General features: G+C 42.3%; 2 protein-coding genes across 2 annotated transcripts in view; one reads left to right on the top strand and one right to left on the bottom strand.

The window, feature by feature from the left end:
* The first annotated feature begins 343 nt into the window (after positions 1-343).
* LOC124039605 (caveolae-associated protein 4a-like) lies at positions 344-9373 on the top strand. The gene is made up of 2 exons (XM_046355753.1): positions 344-1018; positions 6965-9373. Exons 1-2 carry the CDS (start codon positions 662-664, stop codon positions 7541-7543), a joined length of 936 nt encoding a protein of 311 aa, XP_046211709.1. The 5' UTR covers positions 344-661; the 3' UTR covers positions 7544-9373.
* Positions 7191-21178, bottom strand: part of dnah5l (dynein, axonemal, heavy chain 5 like) — a 50599-nt gene continuing 36611 nt past the window's right edge. The window contains exons 49-57 of the mRNA XM_046355752.1: positions 19935-20099; positions 19539-19806; positions 19294-19415; positions 12675-13022; positions 12291-12479; positions 12006-12138; positions 11561-11769; positions 10102-10323; positions 7191-9817 (exon numbers count right to left, since the gene is read on the bottom strand). Coding sequence (XP_046211708.1) covers positions 9599-9817; positions 10102-10323; positions 11561-11769; positions 12006-12138; positions 12291-12479; positions 12675-13022; positions 19294-19415; positions 19539-19806; positions 19935-20099 — 1875 coding nt within the window. The 3' untranslated portion in view covers positions 7191-9598. The remainder of the gene's footprint in view (positions 9818-10101; positions 10324-11560; positions 11770-12005; positions 12139-12290; positions 12480-12674; positions 13023-19293; positions 19416-19538; positions 19807-19934; positions 20100-21178) is intronic.

The following is a 21178-nucleotide window of genomic DNA, read 5'->3' as shown; positions in this document are numbered from 1 at the left end:
GTGTCATAGGTGATTTAACCGACTTGCCAAAACTATAGTTTGTTAACAAGAAATTTGTGGAGTGGTTGAAAAACTAGTTTTAATAACTCCAACCTAAGTGTATGTAAACTTCCAACTTCAACTGTAGCCAGTTGTCCAATGGTGCAATGGAAAAAAAATAACTTGCTTATAGAAGATGACTGTAGAATGGGGGGGGGGGGGGATTCCATTATCCCAGCCACACATCTTCCAAAAATGTAGAGGAGTCACTTAACGCTCAGTATTTTTAGCTAGGGCGAACGCATGTCAAGTCTGGCCCCCATGTCTCTCTCTTTGTCTCTCTCTCTGAGCCCTGACTGGCGGCATCTGCCCTCTCATATCCCCCTGAGCTGCCCACACCCTAGAGAGGTGGAGCCTCCATGTCCTTTTGCATTTGACCTGGGTGAGGGACCAGTAGCACGGTGAGTCTCTTTGGCCCGAGGTGTCTGCTGCCCTCCATGGCCCAATGATCCAGCAACCAAACCCTTCCTAACACCTGCTGGTCTGACAAGTATCAGGTCGAAGCTATCTAGAGGCCTGGTTACCCTTTCTGCGGTTTCTACTGACCACTAAGAAAAACAAATATTTCTATCCTCAACCCTTTCCCTTTGGATCCGAGACGAGGCGGTTGACGACACCAACCATGGCTAATAAACTGGGTCTGGCTGTGGGGGACGACACGACGTCCATCATGGCGCTATTGGAGCGTGTGGCGGGCATCATTGACAACGTACAGACGTGTCAGACACGTATGGAGGAGAGGCAGCTAGAATTGGAGAACAGCGTCAAGACCATCCAGGAGGACGTGGTGAAGCTGACGGTAAACCACGCCGCCACCAGCAGCACAGTGGACAAGCTGCTGGAGAAGACACGGAAGGTCAGCTGCCACATCAAGGACGTTCGGGTACGGGTGGAGAATCAGAACATCCGCGTCAAGAAGGTGGAAATAACCCAGGAGGAACTGTTGGCCAAGAACAAGTTCCGGGTTGTTATCTACCAGGTAAGCCCATTCAGCCAATGTCATTGCTGTCAGAAGCAAGGGGTACTCACCATTGTCATCTTCATCCTCTAACTGGTTATTTAAGGATCATACTCTCAAGAGCTGTAGAAGGATGTGGTAAATTGTTCAAACTCATAGACTTTAGTTGAGATTTTGCTTGCAGAAACAACATGGAGACAGGGGGCCCGAAATAATCTGTTAAAATTGAGCGTGTTAAAAGTGAAATCAAAGCATGGACTCTTTCAGATGGTTGAATGGTGCAGGTTTAATTTGACTTTGGCCTGAGCTAACAGCTGCAGGCCTGCCATTGACTTGATTATTTCAGGGCCTGAGTTGCCTTGACAGGACGTAAGATATTAGTGCAGTCTATTAAAAGGTTAGATGCTGCACTCAAGAATACGAATCTATGTGGCAGATTGCCAGTGACGATACGATTTGGATTAAGCAGCCACGGATGGGGCGGAGTGGATCTTGGCTGCCATTTTATTTCAGACTAGGAAAGAAAGGGGGAGGTCAAATAACAAAGAACAACATGCTTTTTCTATAAACAAATTGGATTCACTGGCAGCCGCATAATCAATGAACAATATGCAGTTTGGCATGCAAGTGTGTACAGTACTAATGTTGAATAAGAAACTATTACTTTGAAGGCATGCAATGAGTTGATTTAATTCATACTCTCCCTGCTATGAAATGGATGCTGAAATTAAAGATGACTCTAAAACCGGATCAATTTTCAAACATTTTAACATCAGTTTTTACTCAAATGCATTACAGATAATGTTTTATTTTATATTAATATTACCACTGGTGTTTATAATAAAATTTATTGTGAAATTACTACAAACAGTAATTTTTAGAAATTATTTCAAATATTTTTATAACGGTACGTACTTATCCTGTTTCCCAACAGTCTTGAAGTAAATACCAGGTAATAAGGGGGCTGTAAAAGTAAAGTGATACCAACTTAATTCTACTAATTGCTCAGTTTGCCTGGTCCAGAATGGGTCATACGGGTTAAGACCGCTCCATTCTATTTTTACTCTAAAGGGGGAAGTGAAAATGAAACACGATAGGGAGGTTTAGGAATCAAACAAGGAGTGGGGACATCTGTGGCATGGTTACAGTAATGTTGGTTGATTCTCTTGGTATACCGGGATTGACTAATTCACCACACTGTCTGCCATTCTGCGATTGTGCCATTTAGTGACCACTAGGTGCTCTTTTTATGTCATCGTTTAAAATGAAAATTGGTAAATGCAAATTAGAATTCAAATTTAGCAATTTTTTGGGATAAGCTGCACAGACCCAACATGTACATGGTTAGTGATGATTCCCTTATATTTAGATCAGTATAAGGGGATCGAAAGAAAAAGATAATGGATGGAACTAATCTTCCTAGATTTCCCTTGTAGCCTAAACCTGCAGTGGCACAGATTTATCAAATAACATCTTATTTGTCACCCGCGCCAAATACAACATGTGTAGACTTTACTGTAAAATGCTGACTCACGAGCCCTTTCCCAACAATGCAGAGCCGAAAAGTATGAACATGTGTAAAAAATAATGAAAAAATAAATGTTTTTTAAAGATGAAGGACATACAGTGATAACATACAATAACAATGACAAGTGTACCGATACCGAATCAATGTGCTGGGGGTACGAGGTAGCTGAGGTGATTGAGGTAATATAATTGACAATGTTTGGTCTCAGCAAAAGAGATGGCTCTAATGTTGACAACACATTAAAGTATCTCCCAATTTCTTTAGAGAGATAAACTGTAAAACAAGTTACTCTCTTGACAGAAATCAGCTCGTCGTACTGTAAGGCAGTTCATGAATATTAATTAAGAACACCCTCTTTGTTTTTCCAGGTAATGTTGGGCAAGAGAACATTGAAATGGCAAAAAAAAAGACTTATTTGGAATTTAAGTCAGAATATTCCACGAATAGAACAGTCTCGCTCTCTCTCTAATAATGAAGAGCACCTCCAGTCTTTGTAAAGGGGTTTTCTGTTATTTGCTGGGTCTAAATAACAGCTGACAACATTATTATACAAGTTAAGTTATTATACAACGTTATTCTGAGAGCCTGCTGTGCACAGGGTCCTCTTTCTGTTTTTATGCTGAGAGCCTTTTCCTGTCAAGGCCCTCACCTCCTAATAAAGTATTAGGTATGAGGCCGTGATGGTCAATAAACCTCTCTTAGAATTATATGAACGCAAGGGAATAAGTAAGACATGTTATTAAGTAAGACTAATTAGTAAGTAAGACAATTTAGTAATTAAGTAAGACAAATTAGTAATTAAGTAAGACAAATTAGTATGTAAGACAAATTAGTAAGTAAGATTAATGAGTAAGTAAGTATGTAGGTAAGACAAATTAGTAAGTAAGTAGTTTAGTAAGTAAGGCACATTAGTAATTAAATAAGTAAGACCAATTAGTAAGTAAGTAGGTAAGTCAGTCAGTCCGTATGTAAATAAGCAAGTAAATATATAACTGTGTACAAAATGACATAGTTTATACAGAAAATGAGGGAGGACATTCTCAGAATGATGTCCTCGTGATAGGGCTAAGTTATATATTGAAATTGTATTGAATAGACTTCAAAAGTCATAATTTCTTTGGCATCATCTGGCAGAGTTTTATTGGGCTTGGCCTATCATAAAGGTTGTTATAATCCTTTATGATTAATCCTTTAATCCATGTTAATCCTACGTGTGTGAGGCTGTAGTTTTATAAAGTCAAAGGCTTGAACCTTTAGTGTAAGTGTTTAGATCAGGTGTTCTATAATACGTAAGAGGCATATTAATGATACAGTACATTAATAGTAGTAATATTTCATGTAGCAAATGGTACATGCCTCGTTAGAGTATATTGGAACAGCACTGCAACTCTGAATTCAGCATTGGAAGCAAACTTCCTCACCCATAAATGGAACCTGAATACGTGTAAGGCTTTGGCACGATACTTTGAAATTCTAAAGTTTTCAAACCACATGACTTTTTCCACATTTTGTTATGTTACAGCCTTATTCTAAAATTGATTAAATTACTTTTTTTCCCTCTTCAATCTACACACTATCTATACCCCATAATGACAAAGTGAAAACAGGTTTATATACATTTTTGCAAATTTATATATTTTTAAAAAGTAAGTTAATGCTTAGAGCTGACCGCCCGGCCAAACTGAGCAATCGGGGGAGAAGGGCCTTGGTCAGGGCGGTGACTAAGAACCCAATGGTGACTCTGATAGAGTTCCTCTGTGGAGATGGGAGAACCTTCCAGAAGGACAACCATCTCTGCAGCACTCCACCAATCAGGCCTTCATGGTAGTGGCCAGACGAAAGCCACTCCTCAGTAAAAGGCACATGACAGCCCTCTTGGAGTTTGCCAAAAGGCACCCAAAGGACTCTCAAACCATGAGAAACAAGATTCTCTGGTCTGATTAAACTTTTTGATCGGAATGCCAAGCGTCACGTCTGGAGGAAACCTAGCACCATCCCTATTGTTAATGGTGGTGGCAGCATCATGCTGTGGGGATGTTTTTCAGTACCAGGGACTGGGAGGCTAGGATCGAGGGAAAGATGCACAGATCAAAGTACAGAGAGATCCTTGATGAAAACCTGCTCCATAGCGCTCAGTATCTCAGACTGGGGCGAAGGTTCACCTTCCAACAGGACAACGACCCTGAAAATAGCAGCGCAGCAACGCTCCCCAACCAACCTGACAGAGCTTGAGAGGATCTGCAGAGAAGAAAGGGAGAAACTCCCCAAATACAGGTGTGCCAAGCTTGTAGCGTCATATCCAGAAAGACTCAAGGCTGTAATCGCTGCCTAAGGTGCTTCAACAAAGTACTGAGTAAAGGGTCTGAATCCTTGTGTAAATGGGATATTTCCGTTTTTTATTTTTAATACACTTGCAAACATTTCTAAAAACCTGTTTTTGCTTTGTCATTATGGGGTAGATTGATGAGGGGAAAAAACTACTTAATCCAGTTTAGAATTGAGGGGTTATGTAACAAAATGTAGAAAAAGGGAAGGGGTCTGAATACTTTCCGAATGCACTGTATGTAACTGCAATTCAAACACATGAAACAGTTGATGCATAATGTTAAGATATGATGTTAAGACATGGTTTTTCTCTTGTGAACATTTCTTGAAAGGATGAATGAGCTGGAGGCCCATGGAAAACGTACTGAAGCATCTCCAATTCCCAAATAACTTCAAGCAGGAGAGGGAAACGAGAGACCCAAGTGAACCAGTAGACATCTGATATATGCCAAAGACTATCAAACCAGTTCTCATTAAAAGCGTTATTTAATGAACACATATCTAAATGAATGGTGCTGAACTCTCAGGTGACACAATGTTGTATCAAAACCTTAGTCTTTCTACCCAACTTTGACATGTTGTGAAATACTGTAGGCCTTTATGGCATATTCTATAAAGTTCATACATTTCGAATTATGTAATAAATTATTCTTTTTGAAATATCATTAAAGTCTTGTGTTTTCATAGAATATTAGAGGCTAATAACTTAATTCTGAGATGCACGTAGAACATAGTTAATTTACATTTTATAATGGAGGGTGTTTTTTTGTAATACTGAAATCATACTGTTATTAAGTGATTGTAGGTGGGGAAAAAACAGCCAATTAGGGTCAAATCTGTGAAATTTTGTTGACCTGTCTTATTAACCCTATTCGTCCCGAGACCCCATCAAAAATCTCCTTTTCATTGACTTTCATTTATCTGCATGTCCAGCCTTTATATTTAGCCTCACAGTTAAGTGTTTTACCATTTCCTTTTCAGGACAACCAGGGCTACAAGTACAACTCAAAACAATTTGACATAAACGGTTACATTCATAAGTTTTATTGACCAATGTCAATAAGAAAAGGTCAGCCAAAGCAAAAACATGATCAATTTGTATTCATTTTTTGCTAATGATGAATATCCAACTAGTCAGAGGCAACTGTGCAGAGTTTGGTGTTTAAGACAGCAACTACGTGAGCTTATTACAGTATTATATACGCCATGTCCTAGGATTTACTATGATCTTCTATGTAGAAGAACCCCTCACCTTCGAATGACCTTGTGTAGCTTGTGAGCATCACAGAGCAGAACATGGTACATGTGCATGTTTGTGAGAGACTTTCAATGATAGCTTTAAATAGTTTGTAGTCATTCAAAAGTCTGTAGCTCACACACCACGTTTAAAAGTGGTTAGAATTCCAATTTGCGCCGTCATCACGGTGGGACTCATTGGATTAACAGATTTACAGATATACAAATAATGGTTTGAACCAAATTCACTGCTTAACTGAAACTCACAGTGTGGGCTGGATACAGTGTTGGGTTGCAGATACCAGTTTAGCTGCCATCTATGGTAATTCATACAATTATTTATGGTTTTTGGCAATGTCTTCATGAGTGGCTGCTCTCATTTCAAACATTGACTTTAATGAGTGAAGTACTGTATGAAACATGAACCCGTTAAATAACTGAGTTATGGGACACGCAGCATTAAGCGAGAGCAGTTGGTCTATGCTTCTCAGGATCGTCAAGATGTCAGATTCTTCATTCAACAACTAAGGCAAAAACGTCAATATCATGGTGGTCATTCTCCTCCCAACATCAAGACTTTTAATTTTGGTCTTTATTTTCTATGTATTAAACCTCAATACTATTGCAATCCTTCTGCCAGAGCTCAGATATCATTAAACCTGAAACAAAGTGCTACCACTTTATATTACCGATGTATACTAGCAGGCAGACAAAATTATGTTTTACTGTCACATACACTTGAGAGGTGCAGTGAAATGTGTGGTTTTACAGGTTACAGATGTATACTAGCAAGCAGACACACAAGCGCTTTTGTGTGTCCCTTTGGTTGTTTTGAGGTGGTTCTGAGACACTCAACCTGGTTTCTGATCTCATTATAGGGTGACAGTGAGGTGCCAGCTGTGGCAGCCGAAAAGGAACCCAAAGGACCCAGTCAACCCAAGGCATCCAAAGCCTCGGCGGCCGAAGTGGAGCCAGACCACTTTGAGCTCCCCCCTGAGTCTGATGAGGAGTACATGGTGGTGGAGGAAGCCTCGTCCACGGCCGCCACGATTAAGAAATCAGGCCTGAGCCGCATCGAGAGCTTCAAATCTACCTTCTCCCGTGCGAACATGACCAAGACGAAAGAGAACATGAACAGCAAGGTTGGGCAGATGGGTGAGCGCATCGTATCAACTGAGCGTCGGGAGAAGATCCGCCAGTCCGGCGAGAGGCTCAAGCAGTCCGGCTCGCGGCTCAAGGAATCTATTGCCAGCCATGTGCCAGCCAAACTGAAGAAGGAGAGGACTGTGGCGGAAGGCCAGGAGGGGGCCGAGGGGGTCACTGAGGGTGCCGCACCCATCCCACCTCCCAAGGGACGCAAATCTGCAAGCCCTGACCTCGCCTACACGGAGGTGACCAAGGAGGCTGAGGATGGAGAGGATGAGGTACCGATAAATGATATCAAGCAGCTCTCCTAAAACAGCGGTCAAGGAAACTGAAAAACAACAACATACATGTTATTTTTCCTTCTTTTTTTTCGGATTGGCCTGTGACCCATAGTCCCAGTAGTCCCGGTCCCAGAAACAGGCCAGTTAGGGTGTCAACACGATGAGTTTATATAATCCACACACTCCTGTAACATTTGAAAGTCATCTTTGTTTAGGGAATTCAAGGATTTACATAGAACAAGTAAATATATATATTTTTTTCATTTTTTCCTGTTTACATTAGACATGGACTTTCAAGTGTGCAAAACAAATTAACTGAAAAGAATTACAGCAAGTTTGTGGGATTGGACATTTTCTACAGACTTTCAACATCTTCATAATCAACATACTTACAACATAACGGATATTCAATTGTCGTTAATTTGCATGTTGAAAGGCTGAATATGGGATGTTAAGGCTAAACTACTGAAATGATGGAAGTTGAAATTGAGTTTTGGTATGAATGGTTTAATTAAGGTTAATGTTACATATGCAAAACAATAACTTGACAGAGAAATGTCTTGTGTGAAGGTATGTGAAGAGTGATGAGCTTTAGGACTGAATGATGTCAATTCATGCCCGCCGAACCAGAATTCAGTGAATAGTTTTTTTTGCAGAGAAAAACTGAAATCAGCTGTCGTCTGCGGAGTAATGCACATATAAACATATATAACAAGTATATATCATTTCATAGGAAAATGGGTTCATTTCTAAATTGGTCCTTTGTAGCTCAGTTGGTAGAGTATGGCCTTCTAACACCAGGGTAGTCGGTTCGATTCCCGGAACCAGACATACGTACAGTGTATGCACGGATGACTAAGATAAAAGCTGGCATATAGCATATAGTATTATATGAAACGGTGGGTGAGGAAACTACTGTGCCTTATGTCAAATATCTATGGATATGACATTTCAAAATAAATCATAATTAGCTATACAAATGGCCAGTAGGAACAGACATTGCAAGTACAACATTTAACTCCCTATGGACATAAGCAGATTCCTGAATATTTGCATCTTCTGCTCATTTAGTATTGTTAAATATATGAAGCCATTTCTAGATATTTTTTTCTGTTATAGTGTGAGTGATTTGGCATGACTATAGATATTATTTCATGAAGTTGAGAGGAATTCTCTTGAGTTTATGCCACGTTACATATATAGGATGGATTTTAAGCCTCTCTGCTGCTAAGGAGAGGTAACACATTGTGCATGTCATTATCGTATTCAATTGTCCAATACTCTTGTTAACTGTAGATTGTGTTTATATTCAATGAACACAGTTGAAAAAGGTCTAAACTCAGTGCAGTACTACACTAACTGTTGCTATGGTAATTATTTGCCCAACATATGTTAAGATAGTAGACAAGATAGTAATCGAAAGCTTTTGTTTTTTCCCATGAAATGTGTCGTAACAGCTTATGACAACCACACTCGTATTACAACACGCACAACCCAGTCAAGAGGTATAGAACTGTGAAAAAATGTTACTGGCGTCCTTGTTTGCTATGCTCTGATTTATTACATAATTATTACAATTTTATAAAAGTGTTATTACTATGATGCTACATGATGCTATTCAAATGCTTTTTGACAGGGTGAAGTGTTAGAGGGGTTGATTTTAGTGGATAAATTGGAATAGGGGAAACATGTCATAACAACTATCTTTTCTACAGCACTTCAACAAATAAAATACCAGGATATGATGAGTTATTCAAAAACAACCATTTCTACATGACTTGTGCATTGTTTACATCTACTGTTATTCTTTGAAAATATGTTTAATAAAAATTCCAAATATAGTAATTTGGCTGCACAAAATACTAGCATTATTGATTAATCAAATAATTTGCACTACGTAGAGAAATAGTAATTCTGAGAAATCACTTGGAATAAGATAAACACACACATTGTCGTCATTGTCATATTCAGAATGTGGTTGAGACACACAGTCACTCATTCACACACTCACACACGCACTTCCTCCGCCAACACAAACATGTTTTGCAAAACTAAAATGGCTACCACTTGAAATTAAATTTCCACTCATTTGCAGTCACAGAGCAGAGCCACTCCCCTCAGAGTCCAGTGGTCAGGGGACTGGAAGGTGCGCAGCAGCAGGGAGAAGATGAAGGTGAGGTCTGTGCGTCTGGGTTTCTTATACACGGGACAGGGGTACAGGCTTATCCCTTGCTGACGCTTGGCATCGGAAGCCAACGTGCTGATAGCATAGACGTGGACCACAGGGAGGACTGTGAAAAGGACCTGGAAGTGAAAGACAGGGGTGAGACTCAAAAGGCTGGTTTCTAACAACTTCAGACTCAAAAGAAATTCATTACAGACCTGGGTCAAATACATTATGTCAAATACAATTAATCAAGGTGCAATTGAATTTAGAGTTTTCACTTTTGGGACTATTTCATTGGTATGATCATATACATGTAGTTGTTGTTGACAGAACCCAGGTCTGGTTCATTCAATGTTTTTACCATCGATCTTAGAGAAGCAAATAATAATGAGCATAAATATTGATAATGCTATATGCTAACCTTTGGAGGTGACTCTGTGAGTTTGGCGTTTCTCTTGTCCCACCCTGCGCCATCCAGGAAGAGTCCATAGATGTAGACTCCGCCCATGTCGTCTGGCGGCGGCGCTGTGACATCCTCCCTCATCATCCGGGTGACATCGTTGTGCAGGACGACAGTGTCCAGAGCCCAGCCTTTGGCCAGGTTCATCCTCGTGGTCTCCTGCCTCATGGCAGTCAGAAAGCCCTATGACAAACCACACAGTTTATCATGACATGAATTTGAAAACATTTTTGCTGGGTGCTTTAAAAGAACATTATTTAAAATCCTAACATTTATATCATAACGTAATATACATTATTCCCAGGTAATACATAAAGAGTACAAGTTCCACACGAAGTACTGTAACCAGATATTCATTGGTGCGACTGCCTTGTCTGCTCCACCTCTGAGCTTGTACATTTGCAGTATGTGACTCGTGTCAGGAAACTAGGCATATGTCGCGAATCACTACTTCACAGGAGAGCCATTTGAACGTAAAGTAGTTTTCATTTTAAGTTAAAAAGTGTACTGTTAGCTAGCTAGCTAACGTTAGCTGGCTGGCTCGCTAGCTAACATTACGTGTATGATCTTATTATTTGTATCTCAGAGCCATTTGCTTTGCTAGTTATAGCCTAATGTTAGCTAGCTAATATTGAACCTGGGCGGTTAGCTACCTGCAGATTCATGCAGGGTAGTAACGTCATGAGTTGTGATTATGGTTAATTGTTTACCCAGCTAGCTAGCTACATGTCTTAACAAAGGACTCCATGCAAGTAACCATTTCAATAGAATGTCACAGCGACAACTGTTGATAGATGTAGCTGGTAAATTCACTCTGGCTAACTACTCCGATTTCAGAGCACTCTCGTCTGAGTATGCCAGAGTGCAGAATAACTGACAAATTTACGAACGCTCAACACCAGTTGAATATGTCCGGTGTCAGTAAATGTTGGCAAAAAAACATAAACTGTTGCCAGCAGCACAGTTGCAGTCACCAATGCTCTGGATAACATATAAACAGCCTAACCAGCTATGCTATGGCGAGTAAAATAGTCAGTGAGCTGTTCTCTCATTTGAGTCTTGAAGTAGCTAGCCAACGTTTGCCAGTTAGCTTGGATGCTTGACTGTCGTTGTTAGGATAGAACACTCAGATCAACCCTTAAAGAGTTGGGTGGGGCTAAAACTTAAGAGGGTGTGAACGATGCTGAAGGGGTGTAGACAAAGAAGAGCTCTCCAGTAGGTACCAAAACATTCAAAGGCCATTTTCTCAAAGTTGATCAACTTTCAAAGCAGAATGACTTTCCCATTGTTCATTTGAATGCAGTGTATGATATACCATGTTGTAGCTCTGTGTCTCTGCTTTTAACCAATGTAAAAAAAACATAATTTCAAATTCTGCTACATAAGACTGAATCAAAGCAGTTGGTCACGTATATCCTACCTGTGGGTTGAAGAAGCCAGTGAGCCAGAACTGGTGGGGCCGTCCACTGGAGATCCAGGTATAAAACTGCTGGTTCCTCTCCAGTAGCTCCGTGAACCAGAAGCCCAGCGTCGCAGAGTCCCAGCTGATCTTCTGCCACAGCTTGGGGATGCGTGCGTCGTACATGCTGTCCAGGGCATCCCTCAAATCCTCTGACATGATAATGGTCCCTAATGGTAGATAGTTTAGTTCAGGGACTCGAAACCTATAACCAGACTCAAAGGTCTGACTTCGATTTTGGAGTAGAGAAAAATGTTGTCTAATTTCTTATCAAAAGTTGCTAACTAGCTATGTATTGTATTTCCATGCTATTTACACTGTACAGTGTGAAAGTTGTTTTTATTACATATGATCTTTTCATAGTACCTCTGTATGCATTTACAGTATGTGTTTTTTAGAGACTTACCATCAATGGCCAGTTTCAGATCGGTGAGGGTACTCCGTACACAGCCTATGATTCGCTGCATGCGGTCAAGCTCCTGCCGCAGAAAGATGTTCATGGGCTGGAAAAGGCCCATTTTCTGAAGATGAGCTCTCACCTGAAGCACAAAGTAGAGGGGACCTTAATTATTGATGTAGTTGTTCAGCTGATCTGTGGTACATATGGTATCTTTACAGAACCAAGATATAACAATTATTGACCCCAACCCATGATTGACACAATCAACCTCGTCCATGTCTGGTTGGTTACCTCATGTGGAACGTAGTCTGGTGGCAGCTTGTCCAGCATCTCGTTGGCCAGTTTCTGGACAGTGGCCTCTCTTGTCTCCCCACCCCCTCCTCCACTGTCCTTGGGTTGGATATTGATGATGGTGCTTAGGATCTTGTTGGCCATGTTTGTCTGGTACGTAATGTCAGCATTAGGATGAAGACCGAACACCTGTTGGTCACACAACTGTGATTAGTATATGTGTTGTATGTTTGAGTAGTAGAAATTATGTTTGTTGCTCCAGTGTGATATTAGCCTATTCAAAAATAACCAAAACCTGTCTAACATTAACAGTCTGCTAACTGCAAGCAGAAAATAATGATGTAGCACTAATGTCACACCAATAACATCTCTCCCCCCTCTTACCTCTGGCGAGTCGACCAGTGGCAGGGTCTCAATGTGGAGCAGGTGATCCGGCACATTCTTGGCTTTGGGTATAGTATAACCCTTGTAGAAACAGAACTTGTCGGCGAATGTGCTCTCGCTGAACCACACGCGGGTGAAGGTGTTGAGAAGGTGTTTGTCCAGGTCGTCTGTTACGCGGCCGCCATATTGGACCTCGCCCAGCATATAGCGCAGGCAGCTCCAGTTGACGCCACGCTTCACGTCCAACTCGTCCAGGTGGTTCTGGACAAACTGCATGCTGGAGGTGAAGTCTGCCTGGTTGAACTCGTACGGGATGTTCCAGCCCAGGGGGCCAAACTTACGCCTCTCCTGGATGGAGAAAAACCAACACACATGAGATTGATAGAGAGATTGATGGACATCATTGGTTCATCCATTCATTCATTTATTTTCACTGGATAAAATATCATTATAAGTAATAACTGTAGAGTTAAAGCATAGATTGTAATGTAAAGAATGTGAGTGTTTCACAGTAGACCTACTGATTTTCAAAGGGTTCCCTGTCCTGCAGGGGGGAAAGAGAGAGGTACAGAGGGAGAATACTAGTAAGACCCAGTGAAATACAGAGGCAGAGTACTAGTAAGACCCAGTGAAATACAGAGGCAGAGTACTAGTAAGACCCAGTGAAATACAGAGGCAGAGTACTAGTAAGACCCAGTGAAATACAGAGGCAGAGTACTAGTAAGACCCAGTGAAATACAGAGGCAGAGTACTAGTAAGACCCAGTGAAATACAGAGGCAGAGTACTAGTAAGACCCAGTGAAATACAGAGGCAGAGTACTAGTAAGACCCAGTGAAATACAGAGGCAGAGTACTAGTAAGACCCAGAGAAATACTGAGGCAGAGCACTAGTAAGACCCAGTGAAATACAGAGGCAGAGTACTAGTAAGACCCAGTGAAATACAGAGGCAGAGTACTAGTAAGACCCAGTGAAATACAGAGGCAGATTACTAGTAAGACCTAGTGAAATACAGAGGCAGAGTACTAGTAAGACCCAGTGAAATACAGAGGCAGAGTACTAGTAAGACCCAGTGAAATACAGAGGCAGAGGACTAGTAAGACCCAGTGAAATACAGAGGCAGAGTACTAGTAGGAACCAGAGAAAAACTGAGGCAGAGTACTAGTAAGACCCAGTGAAATACAGAGGCAGAGTACTAGTAAGAACCAGAGAAATACTGAGGCAGAGCACTAGCAAGAACCAGAGAAATACTGAGGCAGAGTACTAGTAAGACCCAGTGAAATACAGAGGCAGAGCACTAGCAAGAACCAGAGAAATACTGAGGCAGAGTACTAGTAAGACCCAGTGAAATACTGAGGCAGAGTACTAGTAAGACCCAGAGAAATACTGAGGCAGAGCACTAGTAAGACCCAGTGAAATACAGAGGCAGAGCACTAGTAAGACCCAGTGAAATACAGAGGCAGAGTACTAGTAAGACCCAGTGAAATACAGAGGCAGAGTACTAGTAAGACCCAGTGAAATACAGAGGCAGAGTACTAGTAAGACCCAGTGAAATACAGAGGCAGAGTACTAGTAAGACCCAGTGAAATACAGAGGCAGAGTACTAGTAAGACCCAGTGAAATACAGAGGCAGAGTACTAGTAAGACCCAGTGAAATACAGAGGCAGAGTACTAGTAAGAACCAGAGAAATACTGAGGCAGAGCACTAGCAAGAACCAGAGAAATACTGAGGCAGAGTACTAGTAAGACCCAGTGAAATACAGAGGCAGAGTACTAGTAAGACCCAGTGAAATACAGAGGCAGAGCACTAGCAAGAACCAGATAAATACTGAAGCAGAGCACTAGCAAGAACCAGAGAAATACAGAGGCAGAGCACTAGCAAGAACCAGAGAAATACTGAGGCAGAGCACTAGGAGGAACCAGAGAAATACTGAGGCAGAGCACTAGCAAGAACCAGAGAAACACTGAGGCAGAGCACTAGCAAGAACCAGAGAAATACAGAGGCAGAGTACTAGCAAGAACCAGAGAAATACTGAGGCAGAGTACTAGCAAGAACCAGAGAAAAACTGAGGCAGAGCACTAGCAAGAACCAGAGAAATACTGAGGCGGAGCACTAGCAAGAACCAGAGAAATACTGAGGCAGAGCACTAGCAAGAACCAGAGAAATACTGAGGCAGAGCACTAGCAAGAACCAGAGAAGTACAGAGGCAGAGCACTAGCAAGAACCAGAGAAATACTGAGGCAGAGCACTAGCAAGAACCAGAGAAATACTGAGGCAGAGTACTAGCAAGAACCAGAGAAATACTGAGGCAGAGCACTAGCAAGAACCAGAGAAGTACAGAGGCAGAGTACTAGTAAGACCCAGTGAAATACTGAGGCAGAGTACTAGTAAGACCCAGAGAAATACTGAGGCAGAGTACTAGTAAGACCCAGAGAAATACTGAGGCAGAGCACTAGTAAGACCCAGTGAAATACAGAGGCAGAGCACTAGTAAGACCCAGTGAAATACAGAGGCAGAGTACTAGTAAGACCCAGTGAAATACAGAGGCAGAGTACTAGTAAGACCCAGTGAAATACAGAGGCAGAGTACTAGTAAGACCCAGTGAAATACAGAGGCAGAGTACTAGTAAGACCCAGTGAAATACAGAGGCAGAGTACTAGTAAGACCCAGTGAAATACAGAGGCAGAGTACTAGTAAGACCCAGTGAAATACAGAGGCAGAGTACTAGTAAGACCCAGTGAAATACAGAGGCAGAGTACTAGTAAGACCCAGTGAAATACAGAGGCAGAGTACTAGTAAGACCCAGTGAAATACAGAGGCAGAGTACTAGTAAGAACCAGAGAAATACTGAGGCAGAGCACTAGCAAGAACCAGAGAAATACCGAGGCAGAGTACTAGTAAGACCCAGTGAAATACAGAGGCAGAGCACTAGCAAGAACCAGATAAATACTGAAGCAGAGCACTAGCAAGAACCAGAGAAATACAGAGGCAGAGCACTAGCAAGAACCAGAGAAATACTGAGGCAGAGCACTAGCAAGAACCAGAGAAATACTGAGGCAGAGCACTAGCAAGAACCAGAGAAGTACAGAGGCAGAGCACTAGCAAGAACCAGAGAAATACTGAGGCAGAGTACTAGTAAGACCCAGTGAAATACTGAGGCAGAGTACTAGTAAGACCCAGAGAAATACTGAGGCAGAGTACTAGTAAGACCCAGAGAAATACTGAGGCAGAGCACTAGTAAGACCCAGTGAAATACAGAGGCAGAGCACTAGTAAGACCCAGTGAAATACAGAGGCAGAGTACTAGTAAGACCCAGTGAAATACAGAGGCAGAGTACTAGTAAGACCCAGTGAAATACAGAGGCAGAGTACTAGTAAGACCCAGTGAAATACAGAGGCAGAGTACTAGTAAGACCCAGTGAAATACAGAGGCAGAGTACTAGTAAGACCCAGTGAAATACAGAGGCAGAGTACTAGTAAGACCCAGTGAAATACAGAGGCAGAGTACTAGTAAGACCCAGTGAAATACAGAGGCAGAGTACTAGTAAGAACCAGAGAAATACTGAGGCAGAGCACTAGCAAGAACCAGAGAAATACTGAGGCAGAGTACTAGTAAGACCCAGTGAAATACAGAGGCAGAGCACTAGCAAGAACCAGATAAATACTGAAGCAGAGCACTAGCAAGAACCAGAGAAATACAGAGGCAGAGCACTAGCAAGAACCAGAGAAATACTGAGGCAGAGCACTAGTAGGAACCAGAGAAATACTGAGGCAGAGCACTAGCAAGAACCAGAGAAATACTGAGGCAGAGCACTAGCAAGAACCAGAGAAATACAGAGGCAGAGTACTAGCAAGAACCAGAGAAAAACTGAGGCAGAGCACTAGCAAGAACCAGAGAAATACTGAGGCGGAGCACTAGCAAGAACCAGAGAAATACTGAGGCAGAGCACTAGCAAGAACCAGAGAAATACTGAGACAGAGCACTAGCAAGAACCAGAGAAGTACAGAGGCAGAGTACTAGCAAGAACCAGAGAAATACTGAGGCAGAGCACTAGCAAGAACCAGAGAAATACTGAGGCAGAGTACTAGCAAGAACCAGAGAAATACTGAGGCAGAGCACTAGCAAGAACCAGAGAAGTACAGAGGCAGAGCACTAGCAAGAACCAGATAAATACTGAGGTAGAGCACTAGCAAGAACCAGAGAAATACTGAGGCAGAGCACTAGCAAGAACCAGAGAAATACTGAGACAGAGCACTAGCAAGAACCAGAGAAATACTGAGGCAGAGCACTAGTAGGAACCAGAGAAATACTGAGGCAGAGCACTAGCAAGAACCAGAGAAATACTGAGGCAGAGCACTAGCAAGAACCAGAGAAATACTGAGGCAGAGCACTAGCAAGAACCAGAGAAGTACAGAGGCAGAGCACTAGCAAGAACCAGAGAAATACTGAGGCAGAGCACTAGCAAGAACCATAGAAATACTGAGGCAGAGTATTAGCAAGAACCAGAGAAATACTGAGGCAGAGCACTAGCAAGAACCAGAGAAGTACAGAGGCAGAGCACTAGCAAGAACCAGAGAAATACTGAGGCAGAGCACTAGCAAGAACCAGAGAAATACTGAGGCAGAGCACTAGTAAGAACCAAAGAAATACTGAGGCAGAGCACTAGCAAGAACCAGAGAAGTACAGAGGCAGAGTACTAGTAAGACCCAGTGAAATACAGAGGCAGAGTACTAGTAAGACCCAGTGAAATACAGAGGCAGAGTACTAGTAAGACCCAGTGAAATACAGAGGCAGAGTACTAGTAAGAACCAGATAAATACTGAGGCAGAGCACTAGCAAGAACCAGAGAAATACTGAGGCAGAGTACTAGTAAGACCCAGTGAAATACAGAGGCAGAGCACTAGCAAGAACCAGATAAATACTGAGGCAGAGCACTAGCAAGAACCAGAGAAATACAGAGGCAGAGCACTAGCAAGAACCAGAGAAATACTGAGGCAGAGCACTAGTAGGAACCAGAGAAATACTGAGGCAGAGCACTAGCAAGAACCAGAGAAATACTGAGGCAGAGCACTAGCAAGAACCAGAGAAATACAGAGGCAGAGTACTAGCAAGAACCAGAGAAATACTGAGGCAGAGTACTAGTAAGACCCAGTGAAATACAGAGGCAGAGTACTAGTAAGACCCAGTGAAATACAGAGGCAGAGTACTAGTAAGACCCAGTGAAATACAGAGGCAGAGTACTAGTAAGAACCAGAGAAATACTGAGGCAGAGCACTAGCAAGAACCAGAGAAATACTGAGGCAGAGCACTAGTAAGACCCAGTGAAATACAGAGGCAGAGCACTAGCAAGAACCAGATAAATACTGAGGCAGAGCACTAGCAAGAACCAGAGAAATACAGAGGCAGAGCACTAGCAAGAACCAGAGAAATACTGAGGCAGAGCACTAGTAGGAACCAGAGAAATACTGAGGCAGAGCACTAGCAAGAACCAGAGAAATACTGAGGCAGAGCACTAGCAAGAACCAGAGAAATACAGAGGCAGAGTACTAGCAAGAACCAGAGAAAAACTGAGGCAGAGCACTAGCAAGAACCAGAGAAATACTGAGGCAGAGCACTAGCAAGAACCAGAGAAATACTGAGGCAGAGTACTAGCAAGAACCAGAGAAATACTAAGGCAGAGCACTAGCAAGAACCAGAGAAGTACAGAGGCAGAGCACTAGCAAGAACCAGATAAATACTGAGGCAGAGCACTAGCAAGAACCAGAGAAATACAGAGGCAGAGCACTAGCAAGAACCAGAGAAATACTGAGGCAGAGCACTAGTAGGAACCAGAGAAATACTGAGGCAGAGCACTAGCAAGAACCAGAGAAATACTGAGGCAGAGCACTAGCAAGAACCAGAGAAATACTGAGGCAGAGCACTAGCAAGAACCAGAGAAGTACAGAGGCAGAGCACTAGCAAGAACCAGAGAAATACTGAGGCAGAGCACTAGCAAGAACCAGAGAAATACTGAGGCAGAGTACTAGCAAGAACCAGAGAAATACTGAGGCAGAGCACTAGCAAGAACCAGAGAAGTACAGAGGCAGAGCACTAGCAAGAACCAGAGAAATACTGAGGCAGAGCACTAGCAAGAACCAGAGAAATACTGAGGCAGAGCACTAGTAAGAACCAGAGAAATACTGAGGCAGAGCACTAGCAAGAACCAGAGAAATACTGAGGCAGAGCACTAGCAAGAACCAGAGAAGTACAGAGGCAGAGCACTAGCAAGAACCAGAGAAATACTGAGGCAGAGCACTAGTAAGAACCAGAGAAGTACAGAGGCAGAGTACTAGCAAGAACCAGAGAAATACTGAGGCAGAGCACTAGCAAGAACCAGAGAAATACTGAGGCAGTGCACTAGCAAGAACCAGATAAATACTGAGGCAGAGCACTAGCAAGAACCAGAGAAATACTGAGGCAGAGTACTAGTAATAACCAGAGAACGCTGAAAATGTTAGAAAATCAACAGTAATTGGGGATATGGGTATTTAATATGATGGTATGATATGGGGATATGGGATTATGATACAGGGTATGATACGGGAGTGAATCAGGTTCGAAATGATGTTGTTCAGTCAGACCTGAACAGTAGTGTGGAGGAAGGCCACAGCGTATAACAGAGGTCTCCACTGGGGCAGGTTAGTAATCTCCAGCATCTCCTGAGTCACACCGTTGTAGGTCCTTTTCAACCCTGCTTTCATACCTGGACACAACATAAGAGCACAAATCTGGTATGACACAAATGAATAATATGAAGATACTGTATATGCCATGTTCATCAATCCAGATTATGAAAATGAACACAGAAGAAGTGGTTTACATGTACCTTGAGGAGGCTCATTGGTGAACTTAATGGACGACTGCAGGAAGTTGATGGGGAACTTAGGGTGGACTTCGGTGGTCAGCCACACCCTACAACCACTGTGGATGTTTTCGGTGTTGGTGACCGACTCCAGCAGCTCGTCCAGGAAGTCCAGGCCCAGGTGGCAGTTCTGGAGGAGGAGCCAACCTCCATCAGCCATGCTGTTGGCCAATAACCTGCGAGCATGCACTTCCTGGCCCTGCCCCATGGAGATGGGTCTGCATGGTGCTCCCTACAGGTACACGGCGGACACAACATCAGCAAAACAGTCAAATACATACAGTAGAAAACAGATGCATCATGCTTTTTAGTCTAGGACTAGGCTTAATCTAGGTCTGACAAACTTGCCACTAAAGTTACCTTTGCTTTTGCAAGCCTCTCTATGTTCTCTGTGGGGTCGGAGCCCATAGACAGGAAGCACACCATGGGAGTCCTCTTGTCACTCTCCGCCCACATAGACTCCATGTCCAGAATGACCCCCTCGGCGTACTTAGGCCCCAGCGACTCAGCGATGTAATGCCGTGCCTGGAACAAAAACCAAAGGGATTCACCAGCTAATGTGGAGAACACAGGCTATACCACAGCCGCTGAGGATTTTCAACACGGTTCATTAGCTTTGGATAAATCTATGGCTTTATTAGAGGTTTTCATTTTGTCATTATTGAAGAGGCAACATTTGGTGGATCAACCTGGGTTCGAAGATGACTGAGAACTATGAAATAAAAACCTACATGTTTGAATCCACCTATTATTATTTGTGAAACGTTTATATTGCAGGGTGATAATTATATGGCCAATGGGGTAATGGTTTTATTCGGATCACATAGCAATAACGTAAAGCAGAATCATTGACACGTTGCACAGAGGATCTGCAGCCTAGGAGTATAGAGAGCAGTACTGTACAGTGGTTCTTCCTTTAAAAGTGAGTCGCATTCTATTAAGAGAGATGATTAGAAATGCGTTGGCTGAAGAGACATAGACAGGTAGTATTCAACACCACACTGCCCAAAGGAGAAGAAACATGTCTGGAGAACAAAACACACTTGTTTTCAATTGAGTGTGGAAAATGTTTGTTTACAGCACAATGTACTGTATAGTACATTGAGTGCATACATTTGTGTTCAGTGTATGTGATCCATTCAACCCACAACCTTGCCATTACTATCACCACAGTCACGTTCTTACCAACTGTCACTCCACTTCCAGGAGCATGTAGGGTGATTCCACACCAGCGTAGGTCAAAAATATATATGGTATCTGAAGAGGGCATTTTAGGTCTAAAAAGGCCTAAAATGGCCACTTTCATCATGATTTTCTCAAAAATGGTTTGTGATACAAATGTAAAAAGCAAACATCCTTCCACCCTATGAAGTTTCTATGTAAGAATTGCCAGAACAATCTGAGATACAAACACTATTTTGGGGCTACGCTGACATGGAATCACCCTGTAGGTTTGTGGAATAGTCTTAGCCAGTTGTCATACTTGAGTAAAAGTAAAGATATGTTAATACAAAATGACTCAAGTTAATGTGAAAGTCACCCAGTAAAATACTACTTAAGTAAAAGTCTAAAAGTATTTGGTTTTAAATATACTTAAGTATCAA

This window comes from Oncorhynchus gorbuscha, linkage group LG07, assembly GCF_021184085.1.
Source record: "Oncorhynchus gorbuscha isolate QuinsamMale2020 ecotype Even-year linkage group LG07, OgorEven_v1.0, whole genome shotgun sequence".
Classification (NCBI taxonomy): Eukaryota; Metazoa; Chordata; class Actinopteri; order Salmoniformes; family Salmonidae; genus Oncorhynchus; species Oncorhynchus gorbuscha.
Note: the sequence above shows the minus strand (reverse complement) of the source record. Positions and strands in the feature narration are given on the sequence as shown.

What these genes read in the sequence shown, in the direction of transcription:
- LOC124039605 (XM_046355753.1), top strand. Translation starts at nt 662, where the DNA reads ATGGCTAATAAACTGGGTCTGGCTGTGGGGGACGACACGACGTCCATC. An exon ending in TCCGGGTTGTTATCTACCAG is followed by an intron (nt 1,019 to 6,964) that starts GTAAGCCCATTC and finishes ATCTCATTATAG; the next exon opens with GGTGACAGTGAGGTGCCAGC.